Below are 21,227 nucleotides of genomic sequence, written 5' to 3' on the forward strand. Positions count from 1 at the left end.
AAATTTTTATAAGCTGAAATTACTTCAAAATGAAAAGTTAAAAGAATGTTTTTAAAGATTTAAAGAAGCAATTCAAGAACTTGACAATTTATCCATATTTTGTGTCCTGGGGGCCTGCACCCAGGAGAAAAGCACCCCTTTGGCCTCTTTCCTTGGCTACCCAAGTGATGAAATCTACTATAGGTCAGATGAAATAAAAGAATATGAAAGTCCTTGCTAAAGTAAACTCCTAAACAAATGTTAATAGTAATAATTACAGTCTTGTATGGAAATGCTTCTCTATAGATAAAGGGAGGAATAAGCCATTACACTAAATATCCTACTGAATATTCTTCAAATAGCTTACAAAATGCTTAGAAACCACTGTCCTGGCACTAGAAAACAGGGAGTCCTTGACTGGTTTTGAACAAAGCAGGAATGTAACAAGAACAATACTTCAGGAAGGTTCATCAAGTCTTTAGTACATAGGATGTATGAAGTGGGCAGAGACCGAACTCAGCAAATCCCACTAGGAGTTATTCTGAGGAGTCACCGATCCTCACTGAATGGGCGTGGAAAAGAAGAAAACCAGAGGAGAGGCCTTTTGAAGGACTCATCGGTCTGGGCAGGACTAGCCTGGAGGTGGGGGTGGAAGGAAAGAAATGAGTCAGTTGTTACTTGAAGATGTCTAGCCAAGATGACAGGGCAATGCTGGTGTCGCTGAGAGACAGATGGAAAATGGAAGGAAGGAGCCACCATACTCAGAGCTTGGGTTAGGAGCTCTGGAGGTCAGGCAGGTACAAGGTGGGAAGACAGGCAGTGGGGGCTGTCACAACTGGGCATCAGCAGTCCTTGCCATGTGGGAGTGCACTTTTGGTGTTATCAGATCTGCATCTCATGTGCAAGAGAAGCCAGAAACTCACATCTCTTAAGTGAAATCTCTTAACCCTTTAAAGTTAGCAATTGATTTGAAAAAATTTTAAAGGATTGTGTGTGTGAAACCAAACACCTCTGTGGGCCAGATTTGCAAGACAGGCTATCACTTGTGACCTCTGTCAAAGAGAAAAGGTGAAAGGTCAGAGTTCAGTGTCACCAGAATACACAGGGAGACCGTGTATAAGTGACTATAAAGGGATTCAGTAAGTAAAATACTATACTTAAAGCTTCTGTCAGCAATCTGAGCTGTATGAATGTCCCTCCCCTTCACGTCTATATATGGATTTGAATTTGTACAGGAAGTTTAATCTAATCTTCCAATGGTTAAATCACACGGATTTGAGTGCTTACTGTGTGCTGAATACACAGAAGTCAAGGAATTTCAGATCTAACTGGAGAAGAAAAGAACATGCCCTCCTGAAAGCTTGAGGACAAATTATGGAACCGCCTGGGAGACTCCTTTCTCCACATTATGCTGGAGTATCAGTCACCTTAAATCCGGGGTACCCCGCAAATCACTTCCATTGTAGTAAACTTGCAATAATGCGTGTGACGTGACGTGATGTGTGTGTGTGTGTGTGTGTGTGTGTGTGTGTGTGCGCGCGTGTGCATGAATCTGTAACCAGAAATCTGATTTCCTGGGCAGTGGTTACAAGGCGGCAGCCTCTAGTCTTCCGTCAGCGTGGGAGGGGAGCTAACTGGGTTGGGGGTACCTGGGCGCGGGAGAGGAGGATGGGAGTGGCCGGCGGAAAACCGCTCCCGGGCAGGTCAGGTTTCTCTGCAGGAATCCCCGTCTTTGTCTCTGTCATTACTCTTGAAGGGTTTGTGTAGGATTAGGCAGGCACCGAAATAGAAAGTGTCAACGAGATGATGACAAGGAGGATGAAAAGGAGGCCGGACTTTTTTTCGGTCCCACCTAGCACCGTCCGTCCCGAAAGCTAGCGCGCCTCCTCCTACCCTCCTCCAAGGGCCGCGGTGGGGCAGGAAGCGGGCGGCTGGGGCTGCGGGTCCTCCTGGGAGCGCGGCGGTTTCCTCCCGAGCTGCCGAGTTATCTCCAGGGCCGCAGACCGGCTCTCCCAAGAGCGCGTCCTACCCCCCCGCCCCGTACTCCTCAACCCACCCACCTACTTCCTCCGGCCCCATACACACGCAGCACTAAGCTGCCAAAAATTTCCACCCTCCGCCCCCCTCCCTAGCTAACTTCCTTCCAGCATTTCCTGAGCTGGATGATCCTAGGATTTGTAAGACAGGAAAAAAAGGAAGGCGTGAGGGCGGGCGAGAGAGACAGGATGCTTGTTTTTCGCGTTCCCAACGCCGTCTGAAGGCAAGACAGCGGGCGCTGGGCAGAGGAGCCACGCAGCCCCGGGGCTGTCTCCTCGCCCCTGGCTGCTGCCCGCTTCCCGCGCTCTCGTCCTCTCCGGGGCGTCTCTGCAAAAGCCGAAAGGAGAGAGCTAGCCCTCCCTCTGGAGCGGGGGAAGACGCTCGGAGATCCCGCAGGAGCCCGTGAAAAGTCCCTGGGACTCCAAGTGAGGAAGTGACACTCCCGCCAGCCGGCCCGCGGCCGCCAGCTCCGCCCGGCCTCCGGCACCGCGGCCCTGGAGGAGCGCGCCGTGGACTGCAGGCTCCGCGGCCGCGCGGGTCTCAGCGCCCCGCGGGGTCCATGCGCGCTGCCCCGGGCCGCACTTCCTCCGCGCGCCCATGCGGGCCCCCGGAGCCGCGCCGCAGCCAGTGATCTGACCCCGAAGACCATCCTAGGCGCGGTGCCAAGCACAGGGGAGGGAGAGACGGAGGGGCAACCTCTTTGGGACTAACTCATGAAGAACAAGGGTGCCAAGCAGAAGCTGAAACGAAAGGGAGCCGCCAGTGCCTTTGGCTGTGACCTGACCGAGTATCTGGAAAGCTCAGGACAGGATGGTAAAGTGCCTTTGCCTTTCCCCCCACCCCTCCTTTTCTTTTTGTTTGAGAGTGAGATGGACTTTTCTGGAGCGTGTTAGATTCCGTTCGCAAGTTAATGTATTCCAGGCCTGTGGGCTCAATGTACTTTTTTTCTTTTTAAAGAACAGATATGATTCCTAAGGTGCACAGCGCTGCCACCTCGACGTGCAGAGGCTGTGTGGGTCTTTCCGTTTGTCGCACACAAGCCGTTATTGGGCGGTGCTGCTGCAAGTTTAACCGGCTACCTCTGCGGGCTGGGGGTGGGAGCTCCAGAGATCCTGAACGAGGATTTTGGATGTCGGAGGCAAGGGATTCGGGCAGGACCTGTGGGATGATGATGATCAGTGGGCTTCTCCGGGTACATAATTACGACCGCCTTGGGTGTCCCTCCCGGGCTCTCCAATTTCATCCGCTCACATCTTTTTTTATTAATGTGCTGGAAGGCAGGGGGTGCGGTGGATCCTGGCTGGGGGAGTGGTTGCACAAACATTTTCTGAATTTCTGAACGGATGCCAAATATATAGTACCTCCCTCCCTCCCCTTCCCAACCCCCCAGACCCTTTACCTCCTCTAGGCTTTCAGATTAGCATTTGGTGTGTCAGACAAGAAGAGTGCTGTAAAAAGGTCAGAAGGCCTGGATCTTAAAATACTGTAGGGTATGTAAAAGAAAAGGAGAGCGTCTCTGTTTTCAAGGCCACATTGGGTAAAAAAGGGAATCCTGCAGAGTAGAGACAGTTTAAACATTTGTTGGGGGAGAGGGAAAGAAAACAATTTAGAATACAATAATAGCATTTGAAGTTAGAAGTTTTTAATCATAGGAAGGCTGGGGAAATTGAGCAGTAAATGACTCCTTTTGTAAGGTTGACTGACCCCGTGCATACCCATGACAAAAAGGCCTTGTCTTTAGAAAGTTAAGTGCGGAAAGAAATTAGACCACTATATAGGCCTCGTATTTACACACAGCTAGCTATAACAAAGGAGGAGACTGGAGGGCTGTTTAACTGTGCAGAATAATTCTGCCTCCAGGAAAATAATCTCAAAAATGATTTGATTAGCTCATATCAAATGTGCATCTCAAAAACAGTGCAAAGATTTTGTTTCAATTACGTTTTTTTGAGACTCAGCACCACCTAGTAATTTGCAGTGGTGTGATATTCCTGTGGTATTCTGGAGTTCAGAGTCTGCTGTGTCATTAGGACAAATGGCTTAGTATCATAGAGCTTGGGGTACCACAGGTTTCAAAACTGCCTCTTTTGAAATCAAGGCATAACAGTCAACTCATTTAATCCTCTCCAATAATCGGGGAGAGGGCGATTTGATATAAAATTGCTTGGACTGAATTATTTTGAATGCGAAAGAACTCCACATGTGCATCTTAACCACTACCCTCGAAAGTTCAGAAGGAAATATTACCCTCCCCCTGTTTTTGTGAGGAACTTGAGGTTCACTACAAACGTTCGGGATGCCCCCTTCCACCCTGTGGGTGTTTTTCTGGGACCCCCTCCAAGCATGGGGTGCTTGCCATTCCTGCCCCATTCTTATGATGTCATAGATTGTAGGATGAGCCAGGAATGTCAGCATTCTGTGAAGACACCTCAAAGGCTGCCTTTGACAGCTCTTCTTTCACCTGCTTTGTATTTTGGGCTTCTATATAGGTTGCATTTGGAAAAGAAGGAAGGGAGCTACTGCTCAGAGGAAAAAAAAATGAAAACCAGTGCCTAATAATCCCAGCCTTGGGGAGGAGGCAAGGAAGCCCAGACAGGTAAATTGACCTGCATAAGGTCATACAGTATAAATCATGAAGGATGCAGAGAGGCTTGGCCTACCAGGCTCCTCTTCCCTCCCTAGCTTCCTTATCCAGGCCAACATTCTCCTCTAATGATTTTGTTTCCCAAATTGAAAGACTGCACAGGCAAGATCCTGTCACAGGATCAGCAAACTTTCAAGTCTGACATACTGAATAGAGTTTAGCTTTAAAACAAAAGGAAACTGACCCACTTAATGATCCAGACACCATTCTTGTGCCACATGAGGTTTAGGCATGCATAATAAACAGCTTATATAAATGAGAGTAATTAGGATTTCTTTTTTGCTACATGTAAAAACTAGTTATGTAGTCCTCTTTTAATTTGACTGTAGTGTAGTATCAGTAAGCACAGTGCTAATGTTTTTTTTTTCCTAAAACAATATGTTTTCCTCATGGACTTTCTGAAACATGTATTAGTTAATAGACAAGGCCTGGACTCTGCTCCCAGGGAGGAAAGCTGACCTGGGCACTGCCCCTTTGCCCACCACCTTGGAAGTTCAACCCCAGAATCCAGGTGACAAGTCAGCATGGTAACTAGAAACCAGAAGGCTAGGGAGGGCCTCACAAGATTGACATCATGATTACTGAGCTTCGGAGTCAAGGGTAAGGTGATGGTCCTGTGTAGAGATAAAGAGAAATGCTTTCAGGTCTGGGAGCACAGGAACAGAAGAGAAGGACCGAGATGTAGGGAAGCCAAGAGAGCCCTTGTGCTTGGACAGGGAGGGAAAGCCCTAAGCTGGGATGGTGGACAGAGCTGGTGATAATAAGCTGTGCTCAGGCCATCCGAATGTGGGGAAGCTACAACCCTGAGGCTGAACACAGATCATGAATGTCATCCACTTCAGTGATTTGCCGTGGCCCAGCCCTGCTACCTTCAGCTGGGCAAATCTGCCAGGGCAGGATGTGTGGGTGACAAATAGGTGTTCAGCTCAGAGCAGAAGCTGCCCAGGGCCAAGTGTCATCCTTAATCTTTAGGAAGCTGATGAAAACCAGAAACCCTTTCTTATAGAAATGTGTGTGTGTGTGTATGTGTGTGTGTGTGTGTGTGTGTGTGTGTGTGTGTGTGTAGTTTCCACAGTTCAGACCCTGCTGTTGATCATCCCCAGAGGCACACAGGCCCGATGTGAAGGCCGTTTTCCCCCCTTTCACTTCTTTGAGGACTTTTCTCCAGTCTGGTAAGAACACTCAAGAACAGCACAAAGTTGCTCCTGACCAACATGGCCGGAACAGTGACCACCACCCCAACCCTCAGCTCTTCCTTAGGAACCAGATAACTTTATCTTCCCATCTGGAATAGAGGGAGAAGAGCATCTCTTCTTCACTGGTATGCTGAAAGTAGTAGTTTTCTTTGTCTTCTTTTTGACAACTGAATTGAGAGAATCCCAACGAAAACCACATCATATTGTCACCTGTGGTTGGGAGGCTGTGGGTGAAGCCGTGTGAGGCCAGAGTGCATCCAAGAGCATTTAAAAAAAATTTTTTTTTAATGTTTATTTATTTTTGAGACAGAGAGAGACAGAGCATGAACAGGGGAGGGTCAGAGAGAGGGAGACACAGAATCTGAAACAGGCTCCAGGCTCTAAGCTGTCAGCACAGAGCCCAACACGGGGCTCGAACTCACGGACTGCGAGATCACGACCTGAGCCGAAGTCGGACGCTCAACCAACTGAGCCACCCAGGCACCCCGAGCATTTCTTATTTCATTGTGAGCCAAGTGCCCCTGGTCTTCCCACAAGACTTGGAAATGCTGGGGCTAGCAGTCAAGGGACCAGAAAGAGAAGGTTATTGGAAAAGCTGTCTTCTGCCTCCATTTGTGCCTTCTGTCTCCACTCTGAGGGCCAAGGACTTTCTCACCCTTCTGAACAATCTGTGTCATTTTATTCGATTCCTGGGAAAAGGTGATATTGTGTCACCCAGTGGTTTGCCATGATGGCAGCACATTAGAATCCCCTGAGGAGCTTTAAAAAAAAAAAAAAAAAGGTGAAGCCCGGGTCCCCTCTCAGAACAATTAAATCAGAATTTCTTGTTGTGCAGGCATAGGTAGTTTTAAAAGCTTACTAAAGGGGCACCTGGGTGGCTCCATGGAGCCTCCATTGGGCTCCATGCTGACAATGCCTGCTTCAGATTCTGTGTCTTCCTCTCTCTGCCCCTCTCCCCGCTCTCAATCTGTCTCTCTGTCTCTCAGAAATAAATAAACATTAAAAAAAATTTTTTTTAAAGCTTCCTAGCTGTTTCTGATATGCAGGCAGAGTTGAGAACCACTGCTTGCAATTTAGGCATTTACAGACTATTTTCCCCTTGGATAAGCAGCCTTGACAATTCAGAATGTCTCCTCTGAGTGTTTGGTAAGAACTGTGAGCCTTTTTATTACTAAAGTTTTTTTTCTAGTTCTTATCAGATTGAAAAGGGAGAAAAATGTGTATATACATATATATATATATATAATATTTCTTTTTTTTTAACGTTTATTTATTTTGACAGAGAAAGAGAGCACACATGTGCTCAGGGGATGGGCAGAAAGGGAGGGGAGAGAGAGAATCCCAGGCAGGCTCTGAGATGTCAGCGTGGAGCCCAATGCGGGGCTCAATCTCACAAACCGTGAGATCATGACCTGAGCCAGAGTCGGGTGCTTAACTGACTGAGCCACCCAGGTGCCCCTTTATATATATTTCTGAGGCTAAATCATTCTCTCAGTTTGTTTATTCATTTATTTCACAAATAGGTACTGAGGCACTGTGGAGGCACAGTGGGAGAGAAAGAAACAAGCCCTCCAGACTTGAGAAATTTACAGTTGAAGGGATGTGAACAGACTTTCAGAAACCAATGGCTCAGGGTGCCTGGGCGACTCAGTTCGTTGAGCTTGGGATTCTCTCCCTTTCTCTCTCTCTGCCCTTCTCCACTCATGCTTTCTCTGTCTCTGTCTCTCTTAAAATAGATAAACTTAAAAAAAAAAAAAAGAGAGAGAAGCCAGTGGATCAATGAAGCTTTGAAAATAGCTGTCATAACTGAAGGAGAACACGTAAAAGCTACTATCTACAAGTAAATAGATAAGATACCCAAACATAAACAGGAACAAAGTCTTAGCAAGGAAGGTAGGTAATATTTTTTTGTTCAAGACAGGATTTAACACTGACTGGAGAACCAGGGCTGGTACTCTCTTTGGCTTAGTCTTTTCCTCCCCAGCATCTTACCTCACACATCCTTATCACACCCTCCCTACCTAACTCTTCACTCTTTTTTTTTTTTTTGAAGTTTATTTATTTATTTTGAGAAAGACAGTGAGAGCAGGGGAGGGGCAGAGAAAGAGGGAGAGAGAGAATCCCAAGCCGACGTGGCTCTTGATCCCACAAACCAAACCATGAGATTATGAGCTGAGCCAAAACCAAGAGTTGACGCTTAACGGACTGAGTCACCCAGGTGCCCCCTGAGTCTTCATTCTTTAGGTCTCCGCTGCTTCTGGAAACTTTCCCTGACCTCCCAAGTTAGGTGCCCCTGCTGGGTATTCCCATTAGGAGTTCTGGAGGCTTCCTGTCCAGCATAGAATCCCCAAATCTCAACTTTGCCTGTTCCCAACCCTGGAGTAAATTACTTACCCCCGCTAGGCCTCAGTTTCCTCATTTGTGAAATGGGGCTAAGAGGACTGATGTGAAGATAAATGAATCCATATAGGCAAAGCACTTGGCAGAGGGCATGTGTATATGGAAAGCTATAAAAGTGTGGCTGTTATTATCATAACACCCTGGACTTGCCCTGGTATAACTACATTACACCCATGACTGAATGAGTGAGGGCTCCAATGAAATGGGTAAATGATATGGTCAGGTGGTTTCACCAGTCATGAAGAGGAATGGGAAACAGATTGGTTGCCCCAGTGAATGAAGAGGCCATTTCATGCAGGGATTTCCCAGAGCTACCGCAGAGTGGATGGACCATCGTGTATAATGGTGGAAGACCAGACTGTCCATCTGAATGGAAAGGGCCCTCAGAAAGATTGGAGAAAGATACCCAGCCACTCCTAAAACCAAAGGGAACTGAAAGAGAAGTCAGGTCTTGGAGGTAGATTTGTGCAGACAGAACAACAACTTCATAAGCTTGCGTTTAGAGGGGCATCCCCATATCTGGGTCCCAGAGTTAAATAGGCAAAACCAAAAGAGGAGAGAAAATGCTTTAAACCTGGAGCGAACTGACTGGTAACACAAAGCCTGACTGTAACTTACTCTGTAGGGTCTGGATATGACAAACAACCCACACAGAGAATAGAAACAGCCACCTCCATCTACCCACACCCCTCCCTCCTGCCACTCTCCAGACCTATACCAACAGCCCCTTGACCACAGGCACAGCCTCTCCCTCTCCCTCTCCCCACACTCCCCCACAGGCAGCCCCTCAAATGCCTTCCAAGCTCAGGAGGCTCAGGCATTGGGACCGCTAAGGAAGCCTACTCTCTTGTCATCCCAGACATTCCCTGAAGCCAAGTGAACCATCTGCTGGGGTAGAGGGAGCTGGAGGCTGGGCCTTATGCTGGGGCAGAGGGAAACATGTTGAAAGCGGGAACACGTTTTCCCGTAGACCATGCTGTAAGTGGAGGATAAGCCCCTCAATACCAGTACAGCTGCAGTTTTTGTTGCACTGTTCCCCCCCTAATGTATTAGGCATCTGTAGGCTAGCTGGAAACCTTTTCTGTGGGAGTGGGAGGAGGGGAGAACGCATTCTGAATTCCAGAAGCTGACTGACTTAGGCAGTTCTGAAACGCTTGCTGGGGACTGTTTGTTCCTGGGAATCACCTCCCTGGAGAAAGTTTCCTGGGATTTTGTGGCTGTGTGTGTGGCTGTGCAACAGAGGGTGGAGAAGAGGGTGGGCTGAAAGATCCAGGACTTAAGTCTGAGAATAAGAAGTGCCCCCCCCCCCGCCTTTTTCCATTAGATATTGTAGCTAAATATTTTTGAGACAAAGTAGTGACAGACCCTTTTAATTGGGGCGACCTGATGCTCGTTCCCTCCAGAACAGACCGAGTGAGCTGAACTGCCTGCCCCCCACCCTTCCCCCCCCCCCCCCCCGCCCCGCCGCTGGCCTCTGGGTTTCAGAACTCAGCTGTCCTTTCCGTGGTTCCTTCATGCCAGTCTTGAGGCCCAGGAACATGGAGCTACTTGCTTTTCAAGCCCAATGCGGGGCTCGAACCCACAAACTGAGATCATGACCTAAGCCAAAGTCAAGAGTCAGATGCTCAACCGACTGAGCCACCCTCGTGCCTGGAGCTACTTGCTTTTTTATTGTTTTGTTTTGTTTCTCACTCATCACTTGCCTTGAATTTAAGCCTTGAAGTAGCTTTTTCCCCACTTATCCCACCCTTCAAATTACTTTTCTTTTTGCATATGGATGCATGTCCCATTCAATTGTCTGAGCTATTTCTATGCCCCAGTACAAATGCCATGCTTGAGTTTAATTGGTCTTGGTGCTCCTCCCTCAAAGGGCAGGCCTTTAGGCTTTACTGAGGTGGGGCCATAGCCTCATAAAGCTTCAGGAGTCTAGATAGTCACCCTGTCCCTCTAACCCTGTCCCCAGCATGCAGTTTTAGGTACAGCTTAAAATAAGAGCACCCAGAAGAAATATGCTGACTACAATTCAGAGGAGAATAGATACTGGTACTGGACTTTTTTTTAAGAGCAACTTTTAATGGAGGAAGAGGAGATATATCATTAAGCTGCTGGATGGCTAAAGGAAGGAGGAGGAAAAGGAGGTCTCTTGGAAAGAGAGAAGGGACGCAGAAATGCAGGCTGAGTCCCACATCAGACCTGCTTGTTATTTTTATTAGTAGAGTTACTGTCTGCATTTATTGCTTACTGTGTGCCAGTCACTTTATACCTACCAAGTAATATTTTTGACATCTGTAAGAATGGGGCATTTTTATCCCCTTTTTATAGAGGAGAAAACTAGATGAAAGAGGTTAAAGATCTTGCCAAAATTATGAAGATAGAAAAGGGAGGATTTAAATCCAGATCTGCCTGACTCCCAAGGCCAGAACCCTAAGCACAAACACAATTTCTCAAACTAGCATATTTTGTAATTTGGCATTTACACTACAATTTTGTAAAAAAAACAAAAAAACAAGAAAAAATCTGTAAAGAGTAGCTTTTTCTCTGTTTTTGCCCTAGCCTAGATCATTAATAATAATAATAATGATGATGATGATGATGATGATGACAGCGGACATTTGCATGGCACTTTACCCTGTGCAAGGCACTTTTCACACACATCTATTCTAAACCTACTAGCTTTCAAGACCAACAAGACTCCACCTTTTCCTCCTGGCCCGTTCCTGCCGGCTGCAGCCCCAATCCTCCTTCCCTTTTGGAACACCCTTTGCCTTAGAGTCAGAGACACGCAATATGATCTTCATTCTCCTTATTACTCTATTTTCTAACTGATAAGCCAGTGATGAGCTCTGCTGAAGGCAGGTGGCATTCAGCAGCTCACACAGATTTGGTAGTACACTGTGCCTCTCAGGGTGAGTCCTATGGCCAGCACACAGCACTTGATTGATTGACCCTATTTCCTCCTCAGGAAGCCAGTGTTAGAGCCCTTCTAGGAAGCTCAGGACCAGTGACACTGCTAATGTGCTGAAATATCAGGAATCCAAGATAATTGAAGCTTCCCCATAGGGACTTACAGCTACTCTAAGATAGAAACTGACCCAGACTTTGCACAGGACGCCCCAGAAACACTGCCTTTTCCTAGTGCCTCACCAGTCACTCCTTGGTATGAACCACATTCTTGGCGGGGCCCCAGAACCAACTGAGTTTCTGGGATGGAGTCTCAGGCACTCTTTGTTCTAGTTCAAGCTTGGCTGATGCATACCAGGCCCTGGTACCACGCCCATGGCCTGATGCTGCCCCAGAATGCCTTTGGGACCCCCTCCACCCCCTCCCCTCCCAGAGACAGGGATGAATGTCACCCCAAAGCAACATATACCAGCTCTTACTGTGACAGACACCAGAAAACAGTTTGACATATAAAGTAGGATTCTGGCAAACTATAAATAAATCTATAGCTTTCGTGACAGGCAACTGAGCTAATTTGTGCAATTATGCATATTTCTCTCCCTGGCTTTGTTCACATTTTTATTCAGAAACCATCTTGCGTGGGGTTTTCAATTCAACGCAACAAGTATTTAATGGGACTCTAATGTGCAAGACACTCTTGGATTTACGAAGATGCTCTCAAGTTCTCAGCCTAGTGGGGTCGTGAGAGGGGAAGACGGCTAAAAGAAGTACAAAGAAAAATGAAATGAGGGCTCCTGCTGATGTGCAAGCAGGGGATACCCACGTGTAAGGCAGCTGAGTGAGAGAGCCATCCGACAGAGTGGATCTCTTGTAAGGGGGAAATTCAATAAAATGATAGACATCATCTGACCATGAGGAACAACAAGGATGGGGGGAGATGGGATGCTTGGTGTCTACAGACAGGAAACCACATGTTTTTGCCTGATACTTGTAATTGGTCACGCCTTCTTGCACCCTGAAGGGGAAGATACTTTATTCTGGGAAAGGTAGTTGAGTGGCCAGGCTTGGGGGTGAGGGGCCCTGTTGGGGTGACAGAAACTGTCTTCAGTGGCAGAAGAGTCAAGCTAGAGGAGGCAGAGTAGCTGATCATAACAAGAGTAGCCATTGGGTTAGCTGTAGTCTGTTAAAAGAGGGAGTCTGTTAAAAGGGAAAACTTTTTTTGGAAAATTTTTTTTAATGTTTATTTATTTTTGAGAGAGAGAGAGACAGAGCACAAACAGGGGAGGAACAGAGAGAGGGAGACACAGAATGCAGAGCAGGCTCCAGGCTCTGAGCTGACAGCACAGAGCCTGACATAGGGCTTGAACCCAGGAACCATGAAATCATGACCTGAGCCGAAGTCGGAAGCTTAACCAACTGAGCCACTCAGGTGCCCCCAAAGAGAAAGCTTTTTGTAACGTTAACTGACCATCCTAATTATGGGTCAATTAAATCTAGCATTATGGCATCAATGTGCAACCTTGACCTGTCCCTGTTGTGTGGAAATTCTGTTTTGTCCCCCATTTAAAAAAAAAATGTTTTTTTAAATGTTTATTTATTTTTGAAGAGAGACAGAGACACCATGAGCAGGGGAGGGGCAGAGCGAGAGAGACACAGAGTCCGAAGCAGGCTTCAGGCTCTGAGCTGTCAGCACAGAGCCTGACGCGGGGCTTGAACCCATGAACTGTGAGATCATGATCTGAGCTGAAGTCGGACGCCCAACCAACCGAGCCACCCAGACGCCCCGTCCCCCATTTTTTATACGAAGACCAACTCAGAGAGGTTAAGTAACTTGCCTAACCATCATCCAGCCACGAAGTAGGGGAACTGAAGGCATTAAATTCCCATTCCACAGCTTTGTGTCCTCTTAGCCACAGACAGGTCAGCTGGCAGTAAATCTGATATGCAAAGCTCCATTTTACCATGCATTGCCAAGGTGATAAGTTCAGCAGTATTTAGCTAGACTTTAATAAAACTTCTGGCAATGGAGTTCTCATGCCCAGTTTTTCAAAGTAAAACATTTAGGTTCCAAATGGCAGGCTTCTACACAGAGAGCGTGCCCTGTTACCATAAGTGGTCCCTTCCACCACTTCTTTCCCATCTGTTTCCTGCATGCAGAGTATTATTGGGAAACAATGATGTCAGCTCTTCCATATAAATCTACACCTCCCTGCTTGCCCCTCCCCTACAATGCATATTTTTGTTCCTCTTTCTGGCTTTTGTCTTGCCGTTCTGTTCCTTAAGGACTCACGCTTTTGGCGTCAATTGTTGGCTTTCTTTTTTAATATGTTTTAGCTATTTAAGCTTTTTGTGGCCTTCAAAGTGCACATGCTTTTTTTGGGTCCATATTTGGAAAATCTTTTGTTTGGCTAATAGCTAGAACATGGGCCTGATGTTAATGGAGAGGAGCCATTTTGCTTTATGGGAAAGCAAAGCTAGATGCAGGGCTCTGAATCAGCTCAGAATTGAGGACACAAACCCTGCTTGGGGGCCCTTAGGGGCTGCATTAAAGCTGTTTGGACCCTGGGTACAAAGCCTATAGGTGAAAGTCAAGGAAATCTACTCATGGAGTAATCTGTGTTTTCTCACCCCAAGCCTGACTTTCAAATGGGACATGGTTTCCTCAGTTCCCCTTTCTTTACTGCCCCTAATGACAATCTGGTTTCAGAAAGGAAAGGGGAGTGGGTAGGCCTTGGGGATAGGGGGTGGGGAGTATAAGCTTTGAATTCTGGATCTAAAAATTCTGGCCCTCTCTTTTTAAGCCTCGGGCAGTGATACTCAAAACTTTACTGGGCATAAGAATGACAAAACATGCAGTTTTTACTTTTAAAATTTAATTTAAAATCGAACTTCAAAATTAAAAAGAAATATCGGTTACATTTAGTACACTATTAGTACACTATAAGGAGCATTAGAAATGCTCCTTAAGTTTCATTTCAGTCTCCTTGAAACAAAATAGACATCTAATAAAAGTTTCCTCTAGGCATCTGCCTAGGTCCTATAGTATCTGGGTCTGTGGACGGCAAGAGGTTTCACAGAATGAGTGCTACGGTTTACAGGGCTCCGAGCGGTAGAGAGATGCTGCATAGTAATATCCTGAGGTCAGGCCTCAGAGATTCTGCTTTTGTAGGCCTGAGATGGGGTCTGAATCCCCATTTTTAAAGACGAGCTCCAGGTGATTCTGGTATCTTTGGTCTACTGATCTCACTTTCAGAAACATGGACTTAGCCCACAGAAAGAAGCAGCTAAGTAAGACCACATGACTTTTATTTTCTTCATTATATTTTATATATTGCCCAGTTTTTCAATAGTGGACATGTATGTTTACGATTTAAGTTGGGAAAATAATCTTTTAAAATTATTATGGGGATGGGATGTCTTGACTCATTCAATTTTTCATAAAGCCTTTTCGTTTTAATCCTTATAAAAAAATCTTCATAAAGTCTGTTCGTTCCCTTTCCTGCCTTGATAGGTACAGTTTAGTGATATCAATTAACTTCTCCTCTGAGAAGCCGTGTAGCCAGGTGGTTAGCATGTGGCTTTTTTGCTGATAGTCTGCCTTGGTTCAAATGTCAGCTCTCTCACATGCTGGCTTTGTGACCCTGGACCAGCTAAGAAATCTCTCTGTGCTTCAGTATCCTCATCTGTAAAGTGGGGATTATGATAGTAATAGTACCCATTGTGTAGGGTTATTATGAGGATTAAATGAACTCGTGCACTGCCTGGAATTTTTGTAAATCTTCTGTAAGTGTTGGCTCTGGTTATTACTTCCTTGGTGATTGGAAATCTTACCCTGTTTCAGCATTACTCAGAGTGTGGTTCCTGAGTAATGCTACAGATGTGGAAGTTGAGAGAGCTGAGAACAAACACTATTCCAAGGCTCCCATATATCCCTAGGGTCTTCCTCTTTAAAAAAAAAAATTATTTCATGTGCACCCAATTATTTATTTTCTTTGGCTGGTGGCATAAAAATGCTGGTTTTAAGACCTTTATTTGTTGATAAATATTTCTGGGGTGGGACTGTGGCAAACTTACTAAATCTTACATGTCTTTAGTAATCAGAAAAAATAATCTAAAAACGAAATGAAAAAGAAAAAGAAAATGAGGGTTACGGTAAAAGGCCATAGTGACAGCCATCCAATCTTCTGGTTTCCATTTGTATTTCAGGAGGGCTATAAATCTGGAAAATGAGCCCATTTTCATCACTGAGGGAACAATGTATGGCCTGGGTTCTAGTTGGCCCATATGATATATCTGTCTATTTGTTTGCTCCACAACGTCATTTTGACAGTTTACTGATCTGACTCAATCTTAGGATGTATGAACAGAATCTTAGGCTGTAGAGCATATGGATCCACACGGCACTCTTTGTGGGTTGACTCTGTGCTCATTTCTCAGTGCTTTATTTGAAGATAGAAGCTTGTACACAGAAGTATAGTTAGGAAGATGATCAAGGTGGTGAAGTGTAGACCTTTATTACTTCTCACCTCCAACTTCCACCCATCATAGTTTCCTAAATTGTCTCCTCCCCTGAGTAGAAAGAAAATTTTCTCCTTGGAGACTGGGACCGTTTTCTGTTTATCTGTGTGTTAGATGTCTGCAGGACTGGTTCCTTTCTGGAGGCTCTCAGAGAGAATCCGTTTTCTTGCCTTTTCCAGTTTCTAGAGGCTGTCCTCATTCCTTGGTTCATGGCCCCTCATCACATCTCTTTGATTTCCTGCCTTTTTCTTATAAAGACCCTGTGATGACATCAGATAATTGGATAATCTCATCTCAAGATCCTTAGCTTGATCACATCTGCAAAAATCCTTCTAGATATATGAGGCAGCAAGAATAAGGACATGGACTACTTTGGGGTGCCATTACTCAGCCTACCACAATCTGTTTTCCCCACAGCACGTTGGCTCAAAAGATATTAATAATGTGAATGAAAGGAATAGGGTGGTGATTATGCGAGGGGAGGAAGAGATGAAAATCAGCATTTACTAAGCACTCATCATGAACCAGGCTCTGGGTTAAGGGGGACACAAGGATGAACATGCATTGTCTGTCCTTGTGGGAGCTCACAGCCTCATGCAGGGGATGGACACATCCTCAACAGATTCTCACCAAACCACAATGGGAGGTGGATGACATTAAGTCTGACTCAGAGGAGCTGAGTCTTCTAAAATGAGTGGAATTTGAGAGGTCTCTCTGCCTGAAGGGAAGATATTCCAGACAGAGGGAAGAATCTAAGCAAAGGCATTGGGTGTAAAACAATATGGCAGGATCAACATTCTCAAAAGAAGAACAAAGAGAACAAGGGTGAAGCATGAGCCACCTACCTGCCTGGACTAGGTTTATAGGGACAAATGGCTTATTAAATGACCATTATAAATCTACCAAAGAAAGAAAGAACAATGAGCACAAATGGGCCAGTTTAAATTCCAGTTCGATAAAGAATCTTGAGCCACATGTCAAGCTTCTGTGTCCTTTTTGCTATTTCTGTTGTTGCTGGTAAGAAAAAACTTGGACCCCAGTCTAGAATAAACTTCCTCCAGGTAGGGGAAAAATGAAGTGCCCCAAGCAGTTATAACCCAGAGTTTCAGTTTATTCCATCTATTTATAATCTTAGGAAATTTCACTTCTCTCTGTCTTGTGGATGATAACCAGAGCGATGTTTAATATTTCAAGTCCAAGTTTTATTTGAGTTGAAAAATATTGTAATGTTCCTTCCCACTTACCTCCTGGCTATACTTTGACTCCATCCCATCTCTTTTTCTTCCAAGTTTCTCTTCATCTTTGTCATTCCTCCAGTATTAGAAACTGTGGAGCAGGGGCACCTTGGTGGCTCAGTCCATTGAGTGTCTGACTCCTGATTTTGTCTCAGGCCCTGATCTGACAGTTCACGGGATTGAGTCCCGAGTCAGGCTTTGTGTTGACAGTATGGAGTCTGCATGGGATTCTCTCTCTCTCTCCCCCTCTCTCTCTGTCCCTCCCCTGCTCAGGTGCTCTCTCTCTCTCTCACTCAAAATAAATAAATAAACTTAGAAAGAAAGGAAGAAAGAAAGAAAGAAAGAAAGAAAGAAAGAAAGAAAGAAAGCTCTATCAGATCCATTGTTCCTGTCAGTTTTACAGGTGCCTGGCCCTGTATGCTCCTCCTCCACTGTGGGATGGCCGTCCCCACCTCAGAGCAGTATCCTCCCACCCCGCTAGGTCCCCATCTCTGAGGAGACCTCGGGGTCCTTTGGATGTGGGCCTCCCTGTCCAGTGTCCACCTCGCCTCAGCCAGATTCCACAACTCCAAGGACTAAAAATACTTCAGCCTCTGCTTCTCCCTCTGGCAGGAGCTCAAACTGATTTTGTCCCTTGTGACTGAAAAGCACCGAGGACCAGAAGGAAGCGAGACTAGCTGGATGGTCAGCTGCTTTCTGAGGGGCTCCTCCCAGAGGTGTATGCGCTCTGACTCTGGACAGTGGTTGTCTCCATCACTCCCTCACCAGAATAGTTCCTCTGGCAACTCTGCCAGCACTTGACTCCTGACTAGAATTGGCAGGAATCATGAAAAAATACAGGATGTGATTTTAATGAGGAATAAACACCTGCCGGAGGTGCCATAGGTCCCCTTCTTTTGTAACATTTCCGAAGTAATTGTAAAAAAAAAAAAAGAATTCAAACGACATGGAGACTTATACAGTACAAAGTCCCTTCCTACATCCTTGCAATCCCATGTGTCAGTCTGGGCTGGATTCAATCAGACTAGTTCTGTCCAGCGGAACTTTCTGAGGGACATGTGTTCTCTCTGCACTGTCCAGTTTGGCAGCCACTAACCACATATGGGCTGTTACCACTTGAATGTGGCTAGTGCCACTGAGGAACTGAACTGTACATTTTAGTTAATTTAAATTTACATAGGGGTACGTGGGTGGCTCAGATGGTTAAGCAGCCAACTCTTGGTTTCTGCTCAGGTCATGATCTGATGGTTTTTGAGTTCAAGCCCCACATCAGGCTCTGAGCTGATAGTGGGGAAACTGTGTGGGATTCTGTCTCTCTCCCTTTCTGCCCCTCCCACTCTTTCTCTCTCTGTCTCTCTCTCAAAATAAATAAATACAAACCAAAAAAAATACCCAAAAATTTACATAGCCTTATGTGACCAATGGCTATTGTATTGGACGGCACAGAGACCTTTCTCTGTGTATATGCTAAAAAATATACACATCGAGTGAGTTTGTTTTTTCCCCACAAAGATAAAGTTACAACATAAATATGTTCTGAAACATGCTGTTTTAAATAACAGCAGGTTTTGGAGAACTATCCATTTTTGTAAGTATAGCTCAATCTCACTCTTTTTCATGACCACATGGGATCCTGCTTAATGGGTGGGTTTTTAATTTTAATTTTATTTTTTAAGTCAGGTATCACATTCTTGTGTTTCTGAATCTAAAAGACTCTAAAGGACATAGTAAAAACTGTCCCCCCATCCCTGCCCTCAGCTTCCCTGTTCCTCACCCCGGAAGTAACTAGTGTTAATTTTCTTGGAAATCTTTCTGTAGAAATTCTGTGCATACACAAGCAAATATATATGCTTTTAATAAAATATCATAATTAATTTAACCATTTCTTTCCCTTTTTACAAGTTCCTATAAGGCTTCTCTTCTTGTCTAAATACTGATTAATTGGGGACACCTGGGTGGCTTAGTCGGTTAAGCATCTGACCTCTGCCCAGGTCATGATCTCCCAGTCTGTGGGTTCGAGCCCCATGTCAGGCTCTGGGCTGACAGCTCAGAGCCTGGAACCTACTTTGGATTCTGTGTTTCCCTCTCTGTCTGCCCCTCCCCCGCTCATGCTTGCTCTCTCTCTCTCTCTCTCTCTCTCTCTCTCAAAAATAAACATTAAAAAAAATTTTTTTTAACGTTTATTTATTTCTGAGACAGAGAGAGAGACAGAGCATGAGCAGGGGAGGGGCAGAGAGAGAGGGAGACACAGAATCTGAAACAGGCTCCAGGCTCTGAGCTGTCTGCACAGAGCCCGACACAGGGCTCGAACTCACGGACTGCAAGATCATGACCTGAGCCGAAGTCGGACGCTTAACCGACTGAGCCACCCAGGTGCCCCTCAAAAATAAACATTAAATGCTGATTAATTGACTTAGCATTTATTGAATATGTTGTATGAGCCATGCATCATTTTCATTGATAATTGTTATTATCTATAACTTATTAAATATTCATACTGCTTCCCTTTGTTTATAATGAGGGTAGAATTGACTAGTCCACATACTTCTAGTTATACTTCAAACTTGTGTTCCAATATTCCTTAGAGATGTCATCTGGCCAATCCATGTTCTGTCTGCTGGAGTCCGGGCCCTGGGTTAAAGCTGAGGCCGGGTGTAGAAGTTAGAAGCTATTTGGCCTGCATGCTGGCATACCCATGGCATCTAGATCACAGTGCTCTGGTCCTCTGAGCCGTCCTGGCACAGGCCGTAGAGACCTAGGAAGCAGCAACAACAGTGAAATAGGTGGCAGCTTAAACAGGAAATGTGTCCTGAAGTTGAACATCCATATTTTTGTGGAAACTATAGCCAGAGTATATCTTATAGCAGAATTGGAAAAGAGAATGTCTGATAAGAGCCTGTCACTAATATCACTCCCTACATCCTTGAATGGCTTCCCAATGCCCTCAAGACAAACATCTGCTCCATAAACACTAAGATGGTGTTTATTGGTTTACCAGCCATCATTCTCAGAGAACTGCCTTCTCTGTAGCTTCCATGGATACCACCGCCCCATCTGAGCATGACCCTCGGCCACACTGTAGTTTTCATAGTTCCTCAAAAGTACGTGTTCCTCCTGCCCTCAAGGATTTGTACATGCTCCTCTCTCTGTGTAGAATACTCACCCTATCTCCCTTTTTAGCTCTACCAGGGCTCTTGCCAACTCCAACCCACCATTTGGGTCTCAACGTGGATGTCTCATCCTCCAAGATGCCTTCCCTGATCCTTCTGAGGAAAGGTCAGGTGTCTCTCCTATGTGCTCCCATTCTACCCCATACTGCCCCAGTGCTGCTCTTGTCACACTGAATGGGCCATCCTCACATCCACCCTGTCCCTGCCTCATTCTGGATGACCCTGGGTCAACTCTGTGAGATCAGGAGCCATGTCTCCTGGTTCATCACTTTAATCACTGGTGCCTACCATAATGCTCATCAATATGTGTTAAATGGGTCGAGGGAGCCAGGGAAGGGCAGTGCTTGCTCTCTTGGGTCCTTGCAGTGGTGGGTGAGGATTGAGGCGTGTGTCTGTGTGAATATTTTGCACATATGTGTGCATCTGTCATGTGACTGTGCATCCAGTGTGAAGACTGTGGGGGTGGAGGAAGAACCCACTGATGGAGTGTGGGGTGGAATCTTCATTCTGCAAATAATTGCCCACTGGTCTTAGGCAAATCATCACACTTTTTGAATCTCAGTTTTCTCATCTGAAAGACAGGAATGAGACTTAGATGAGAAAAGTTAGGCCAAAGAGCTTTTAAAACAGGAGAGGAATTCCAGTATTTATGAATACTGGATACCATAGTTATCCTGCTGTTGAGACAGTTGTGCTCAGGGGACTGAATGGCCCCAAAGGCCCTGTTTCCTGATGTGCTGTGAATGTGAATCCTCCTAGTAAACATCACCTACTGCCATCTTGGAAGGAAACTAGGAGAGCTGTTTCCCTAACACAGCCTTCCCACCCACCCGTTCCCTGCCGGCCTCAACCATCGGCTACCAGCAGGGCTTCTTCTTCAGGCCGGGTGGTTAAGAACATCATGCGGGTGCAGCGCTGGGGCCTCCCCGCCATTCAGTGCCAGCATCATCCCGGGCCAAGGCAAACACAGAGATAAATGAACTAGAAGCTACTGTGTCATTTCAGAGCTGAGAGAATCTTAGAAAATTGTTATCCAAACTTCTCATTTACTATACAGAGAAACCTGAAGCTCTGGAGAATACAGTCATTTGCCTGAGAAGATACACCTGGCCGGTGGAGTTTGCTGGCTGCCAGGGTGTGTTAGCCA

At 45.8% G+C, this 21,227-nt stretch overlaps 1 protein-coding gene across 1 annotated transcript in view; it reads left to right on the plus strand.

Annotated features, from left to right (window-relative positions):
- Positions 1–2,689: 2,689 nt before the first annotated feature.
- The window catches only part of ARHGAP31 (Rho GTPase activating protein 31), a 113,828-nt gene continuing 95,290 nt past the window's right edge, over positions 2,690–21,227 (plus strand). Inside the window, exon 1 of the mRNA XM_027060917.2 lies at positions 2,690–2,829. Coding sequence (XP_026916718.1) covers positions 2,730–2,829 — 100 coding nt within the window. The 5' untranslated portion in view covers positions 2,690–2,729. The remainder of the gene's footprint in view (positions 2,830–21,227) is intronic.

The sequence above is a fragment of the Acinonyx jubatus genome, chromosome C2 (genome assembly GCF_027475565.1).
Source record: "Acinonyx jubatus isolate Ajub_Pintada_27869175 chromosome C2, VMU_Ajub_asm_v1.0, whole genome shotgun sequence".
In the NCBI taxonomy this organism is placed as follows: Eukaryota; Metazoa; Chordata; class Mammalia; order Carnivora; family Felidae; genus Acinonyx; species Acinonyx jubatus.